We start from the raw sequence: 7,951 nt of genomic DNA on the forward strand, positions 1-7,951 counted from the left end.
CAACTATTTTACTTTTTTCCTTTCTAAAACTTAAACATATTTTCCAAAAAAACAAAGTGGCATTCGTTCGTTGAGTTGAAGTGTTCCTCGCGCATCTCCTTCTCGTCGCTGATCATCACATACCCACCCAATTTTTTCAGATATATCCTCCGTGCACCCGTCGGATTCCCTCTGATACAGTCGCCGAAGTCTGTACTTCGGCTATCAGTCGACTACCTATTATGCTAACTGGTATGCATGGACTTTCTCTATATCAAATCAATCTAATGCTTTATAGCAGTTGGTCCCTGAATCACTTTACACCTTATACTCGCAATCCCCAATTGAGAAGGACTCCCCTGTTCATCCTAAGGTTGTCGCGTGGCCTTTCTTTTACTGCACATAACCTGTTTGATAAAAGTCCCCAAAGCCATGTAACAGCTTTTGTTCAAGGAAACAGGTTAAACAAGATACCCACAAAGTTCGAACTTTGTACAGCTCTTAATTCTTGTGCCAAGACACATAATTTGCGCCTAGGTTCCCAAATCCATGCCCAAATACTTCACATAGGTTTCGACCACAATTTGTACACAAACAGCTCGTTAGTGAACATGTATGCAAAATGTGGCGCCATTGTTGATGCAATGAAGGTATTCAATGGAATGGAGTTTCATGATCAAGTATCATGGACTTCAATCATATCTGGGCTTTCACAAAATGGACAGGGAAAAGAAGCCATTTCTTTATTCAAACAAATGTTGAGAACACAAATTATTCCCAATTGTTTCACTTATGTTAGCGTTATTAGCAGTTGTACAAAACAAGAATCAGTATCCAAATGCAGTGAGTTGCTTCATGCTCATGTTATAAAACTCGGGCATGAAAACAACAAGTTTGTAATAAGCTCTCTCATTGATAATTATTCAAAATGTGGAAAGATGGATAAAGTTGTGATGCTATTTGAAGCATGTATAATAAAAGATTCTATTCTTTTAAACTCTATGATCTCAGCATACTCCCATAACCTTTTAGGTGAAGAAGCTCTTAAACTTTTCATGAAAATGCATAACGAAAACGTGAGTGTAAGCCAACATTCTTTGACCAGTATTTTGGATGCTTGTGGGGCGTTGACTGTTCTCCAACAAGGAAAACAAATCCACGCTTTGGTAACAAAAACGGGTTCAGATCAAAACACTTTTGTAATCGGTGCTTTGATTAACATGTACTCAAAATGTGGTAACATTAATGAAGCTAGTCATGTATTTAATCAAACAGTTCACAAGAACAACATATTATGGACATCGATGATGTCAGCATACGCACAAAGTGGTAGAGGTCTAGATGCTTTGGAAATCTTTGATCATTTAGTAATGGAAAAAGAAATAGATTTTACCCCAGATCATGTATGTTTCACTGTTGTGTTGACTGCTTGTAATCACTCAGGGCTTCTAGAAAAGGGTGTTGAGTATTTTGAGAAGATGAGATCATACAATTTGGCTCCTGAGATTGATCAATACGCGTGTTTGATTGATCTGTATGCGAGAAAAGGTGATCTTGAAAGTGCACGCAAGGTGTTTGATGAAATGCCATTTGAAGGAAATGCTGTGATGTGGAGTTGTTTTTTGAGTTGTTGTAAAGAGTATGGGAATGTGGAGTTGGGGAGAGAGGCTGCTTATAAGTTGTTTGAACTTGAACCATGTAGTCCTGTGCCTTATTTGATTTTAGCAGATATATGTGGTGCAGCTGGTTTATGGAGTGAAGTTGGGAATATAAGGAAGATGATGAGTGAAAATGGAGTGAGAAAATGTGTTGCAGGGTGGAGTTGGGTTGAGGTGGATAATGAAGTTCATGTTTTTTGTGTGGGGGATTTGTCTCATGTTCGATCGGATGATATTTATTTAGAATTAGAAAAGGTTAGTTTGGAGATGATGAGTGAATGTAGCAAACAATATAACATTTTGATTAGTGAATCTTGAACCGAATTATTTAAGTAAGAACTATAAACCTCAACCAATTTAAGTCATAAATAGTTTTTGTTAGAAGAGACAAGTTTTAACTATAAATAAACATTTAAACCATCCCGAACTTATTTTGTTTAGTTAGTAATGAAATTACATTTATAGATTTTGCTTTTTATGAAAAACGTGAATTTCATTTAACCTTTCTCGTTTTATTTATTAAATAAATGCAATTTTGGTTGATCAGTAGAGTTTTTGGATTATTCACAAGAAAGTTAATTTAAGATTTCGGAGAATTATACATAACTTGGTGTTAAATATGTGTAGTACACAAGTTGATTAAAAAATATTAAATATTTTAAAGTGTAACATTAAATATTTTTTAAAATAAAATTTCAAAATAATAAGAAAGGAAGAAACATATTCAGTGCAATTTAGGGTTTACAATAAATATTTCACATATATTCATTACTATCACATTTATTACAATAAATACTTTACGTATATAAATATAAGTATTATGTAGCTTTTTAATTTTAAAAATTGAAAAAATCCAGAAAATGAGATGTGGATATTATTTATTCTAAAAATATTATAAAATGACAAGTATTAAAACTCATGAGAGACTGACATGTGGTAAAATTAATCTTCATTTATTAGAGTAGATTTAAGTGTTTTCAAAAAGTATGTGAAGATTTCTAAGATATTCTTAATTCATCAATTAGTGTTAAAAAAATTTAAAATTTCCTCATTAGAAAATCTAAAACATTTTAAATATTCATAGTTTATGTAGACAAACCTGAAAAATCTAAAACGTTATAACTATTCATACTTTATGTAGGTAAATCATATCCGTCCATTTTAGATCCGAAGGGCTAGGTTATAATGCGGATGACATCTATTGTGTGGTTGGAAGGACAATTTTGGACCAATGGATGAAAAAAATAAATGTCTATTATTTGAGGATCTATGATATTATAATAGAATAACATGTACTGTATAATCACCTAAAATTTATTGTAATAGTATTTTAGTCAATTAAACTATATTTAAAAAAAGAAATTTTTAGGACTTTAAAGAATAAATTATTCTTTTTATTTAAAAAATTATTTAATTTCAATTCTAACATTGTTTGTAATCATTACCAATTTTATTCTGTCATAATGTCATTTCGTTATAATGATATTTTATAAAAATGTCAACAATACTAATATAAAGTCTTGAATTATGATAATTTTATGTTTTTCTAGAAAGAAGATCATTCTTTGGTCATTCTCCCATAATGAGAGCAATAACATAGCATTCCAATGGTAAAATGTTAATACAAACGACATTTTTTTACAATTTGTTAAAAGTTTTTATGGATTGTTATTTCAAGCATTGCACCAACCAATATATTTTTTAGGATTAATATTCTTATAGAATCATAATTTGTATGAAAAAAATAATCATTCTTATTTTATGTACATAATATCTTAAAAATCACGTAAGAAGTATATTATAAATGAGGACATCATTCTTCTATGAATGAGTCATGAAAATCATATAAAAAGTATCACAAATGAAAATGAGTGAAAATGAAATTATGTTAGAATGTTATCATAAAAAATAATAACAACATGACGACTTCTTTTCTTACTTTGTTCTCCGATCGAGTACAACCAAAGAATAAATCTTGTCATTTCTAAAAGGATATGTTAATATGCATTCTGAAAGAATACGATGATAAACAACGATTTCTTTTTAAAAGATTAACGACCATTGTACATGTCCATTGTAACGCCCCGTTCCTGGTACATATTTATTTAGATTAAATGTTCTTTTTGGAAGAGCTACTCGGCGAGTTGTAGCCCTAACTCGCTGAGTAGATGTCGAGATGGATGCGGACTTTAAGTGATCTACTCGGCGAGTCCACGCCTGGACTCGGCGAGTAGGCCAATCAGGAGGAGACCCTAATCCTTAGGGTTTGCACCCTATTTAAACATCCTTATAGCCCCATCTCAGCCTCCATCACCCTCAGAGCATTCCTTATCGAAACCCTAGCCTCCATTGGTAAGTTTGAGTGATTGTTGCCTTGTGAAGGGACTTTTGGGGCACTTTGGAGCAAGTGGAAGAAGGGAGAGGTTGAAGAGGTCAAGGAAGGGGACTTAGATCCAGAACACATTCATTTGTGGTCATCCATTCTGGTAATAAAATTCCCATCTTGATTATTGATTTATTAGATCTTGTTTGTCCCTAAATTGTTATTTTTAAGCCCTAAAACCCCAAATCCTTGAAGAGAAACCTTATGGTTGGGTTATACTTCAGATCTGGACTCTCATTACCTTCTTGAAGTGTTAAGTTTCAGTCATATTGGTGATTAAGGTCCCTCTTGAGCTTAGAACCCCATTAAGAGCTTAGTTTGGACATTTGAAGCCTCTAAAGCTATGCATGCACGTAAAGTTTGCAACTTTACGTGATAAGCATGCCCTAGAAGCCTAGATCTGTGGTTTGGAGCCGCTGCATGGCTCAAATCAAGTATGTATGGAAAAAGGACTGAATGAACTCGGCGAGTCCTATGAAGATAGTCGTGGACTCGACGAGGTGGATGAGCAACTCGGCGAGTCCGATGAAGATTGCCGTAGACTCGACGAGTTGTTCTTCAACTCGGCGAGTCGGATGAACTTGGACTTAGTATGTATGCATCAAAGAAGAACGCGTCGAGTCTTCGCTAAGCTAGACAAGTAGAAACGGGTATAGAACTAGAACAGGTGAAAGGGACTCGGCGAGTTGGCGAGCCAACTCGGCGACTTTGACCAGGATGTTGACTTTGACTAGGGGGGGGGGGGGAGGTAAAATAGTCATTTTACTGTAACAGCCCGGAATTCCAGGTATCGTTATATTTATGATTTTTGGGTGTTTTAAGAGGGGACTCGGCGAGTTGGAGCTCAGACTCGCCGAGTAGGATCGTGAATCTGGTCGCGGCTTCGCGACTGGACTCGACGAGTCCGATATGGACTCGGCGAGTCTGCACTGTTTAGCGAAACCCTAACCGTCCAGGTTTGGGACATATATAAGGGGCCTTATGGCCGTCATTGTTCATCCTAGTCCTCTGAGAGAAACCCTAATTCGATTGTGAGCATCTGGAGCAAGGTAGAAGACCATTATTGATCTTGGAAGTGTTATTTTGCAAGAAGGAGGAAGCTTGGCTAAGGGAACAGCAGGAGAAGCCACATTATGAGGGTTGGGGACACAGAGCAACGTTATTCAGGTAATAATTTCGAGTTAATCCCTTCTATGTTGATGTGTATATAGATTTAGGGTTTATTGAACCCTTTTGTGGCTAGATTGAGTGTTTCCTTAGTCCCCCAAGCGATTGGAATTCTATATTGGGACCCTTAGAAGTCCAGAATGTCCCATGCCTGAGCATTTCGGGAATCAATGGAGGTTTTGGATTGGAATCCTTATGCCTTAGGTCAAAATGTAAATTATGAGTCTTGGGGTGTATTATGAGCACCGAAATGAGGGCTTTACGTGATGAACCAGTTTAGGAAGACCAAACCTATGAATTGTCGGAGCAGATCTGACCTTAGAAAGCAGTTTGAGCGGTTGCATGGCATGGACTCGCCGAGTCCGATGAACAGACTCGGCGAGTAGCTTGAAGATTAACTGGGACTCGCCGAGTTGTTCTTCAGACTCGGCGAGTTGAGTCGGGGTGGCCCCGCGATTCTTCCAGGAGGAACTCGTCGAGTCAGGGGAGATACTCGACGAGTAGAAAGGGAATCTTAGAGAATTGGTGAGGACGTCTAGACTCGCCGAGTCGCCCTAGCACTCGCCGAGTCGCCCTAGCACTCGCCGAGTCAAGTCAAAGTTGACCATTGACCGTTGACCGTTGGCCAGAGCGGACCTGTGTTGACTTCTTAGGGATAGTCAACATTAGAGATATAAAGTGTTAACTAGGGACATTATGATGTTATAGGAGGATCAGAGCTCGGAGAATCGGGCACAAGGGATTCCCAGGTTGTGAGATATCGAGACACGCGAGGTGAGTCTTCTCACTATACTTTACCTTGAGTAGGTAACCAGAGTTATATGATAGAGTATTTGTATGCTATGTATGTTATGTGTTGCACTGCATTCTTCTATGTGATTTATGCTATGCTTGTTTACAGAGTTAGAACCTGAGGGTTCACAGAGTATGGGTGCACGGACCCACAGAGTTATAGCCTCGAGTGGCTAATATGTGTTATATGGTATTTTGGGGAACTCACTAAGCTTTATGCTTACAGTGTTGGTGTTAATTGTTTCAGGTACTAGTGAGGATCGCGGGAAGGCGCCGGCCTGATCAGTGCACACACGCGGGATTTTTATATTATGTGATCTTGGGGATTTTATATATGTTATGAAATAAATTACAAACATGATGTTTTTATGAATATTAAATGAAGTTGTCTTTATTAAATGCGAAAAATTATTTTTAAATTCTTGGTGTTACAATTTGGTATCAGAGCCTTGGTTTGAGGGATTCGAGTACACCTTCGGGTGTATTTGGACTCAAACTGAGGATTGAGATGTAATTTTCAAAAGATTAAAAGATTTTTAAAAGACGCAGAGCAAGAGATGTGTGTACGATCAGCCCGCGCCCGAACGGTGATTTCCCAAAATACCCTTACCTTATGTGATGTTAATATTGATATGATGTATCTGCATGCTAGAGTAGGCTAGGCATTGCTACTAGGAATAGATTGGCCTGATTTGTGATGCCTTAGTCTAGGGAGAGGTGAGCTGCTATGAGATGCTTGAGAGTGAGTAGATAGCAGCGAGGGACTTATGATAGATATATTAGAGAGTGGTCTACGCATGATAGAGTACTTGAGACCTAGAATCCGAAGAGGAGGACTTGGAGTGTATTCTGGTGCGGTGCGGACAGTAGTATTGGGCCCGTACTACTGGAAGCACCGGAGCGGGGTGCAGCCCAAGTAAGAATCTTTGGAATGCCAAGAATCAAGGAGGAAAGAGTTGACGAGTGTGAGAGTGTTCGTGGGGATTCTAAATTTATTGTATGTCGTATTTCAGCGGTAGATCATGGTGAGGACACGTTTCACGTCCGAGAGCAGTGGTACCAGTGAGGAGGATATCCGCCGGATCATCCAGGAGGAGGTAGCTGCGGCCATCAGGGCCGAGATTCCGGAGATGTTTGGGTCCATAAAGACCACACTGATCGAGACGTTCGACGAGCGTTATGCCGCTCTTACTGAGGCTGCTGCTGCAGCGGCTACCGCAGCGGTGACTGCTGCAAGGCCGCAGGGTGGGGACGCGTTACTATTCCGGGAATTCAGCAACACGAAACCACCAGAGTTCGATGGGACTGTTGGTTTTTGAGCATTCTAACACTCCTAAGTGTACATGCAACCCTAAATACCTTGGATCTATGTTTTCTCTATTATACATACAAATAAGAACTTCCAAGGTATTATCCTAATCTAGCATACAAACACAAAGACTATAGCAAGATAGAATACATACCTCTTTGGTGTAGAAAGTCTTCATGAAGCTTGAGTGCCTAGTGCCCCAAGTGTGACACCTCAAATGGAATCACAATCATCAAAACACTTGGAATGACTTGAGAGAATTCTACACTCTTCAAAATCGGCTAGCCCTTTCTTCACTATCTCTAGTGGCCAATTTTGGTCAAGAATAAGATGCTTATATAGTTAGGGTTACACCATGTAAACCCTAATTGACATGGCCTTTCATTTCCATGATCCATGGGTACAAATACACCATGGAGCATCCATGGACCATCCTATGGGTTTTAGCCCAACTTGATTATCCATGGAGCATTAGCCCACTATACAAGTATGGATGATTTACACAATCAACCCATATATTTAATTAGTCTTCTTTTGATCACTTAATTAATCCTAGATTAATTCTTGATCAATACTAATTAAATAATCTTATTATTCTTATTATTAATATACTAGAACTTATAATATATTAATAACCATAAGTGTCTTATTTCTCTCATTCAA

At 37.9% G+C, this 7,951-nt stretch overlaps 1 protein-coding gene across 1 annotated transcript; it reads left to right on the plus strand.

Moving 5' to 3' along the window:
• The first annotated feature begins 590 nt into the window (after window positions 1-590).
• On the plus strand, window positions 591-1,955 carry LOC111883360 (pentatricopeptide repeat-containing protein At3g24000, mitochondrial-like). The gene has a single exon (XM_023879683.1). It carries the CDS (start codon window positions 591-593, stop codon window positions 1,953-1,955), a length of 1,365 nt encoding a protein of 454 aa, XP_023735451.1.
• Window positions 1,956-7,951: the final 5,996 nt, after the last annotated feature.

The sequence above is a fragment of the Lactuca sativa genome, chromosome 2 (assembly GCF_002870075.4).
Source record: "Lactuca sativa cultivar Salinas chromosome 2, Lsat_Salinas_v11, whole genome shotgun sequence".
Classification (NCBI taxonomy): Eukaryota; Viridiplantae; Streptophyta; class Magnoliopsida; order Asterales; family Asteraceae; genus Lactuca; species Lactuca sativa.

Excerpts from the sequence above, each read along its gene's own strand:
- LOC111883360 (XM_023879683.1), top strand. The coding sequence starts at position 591 with ATGTATGCAAAATGTGGCGCCATTGTTGATGCAATGAAGGTATTCAAT.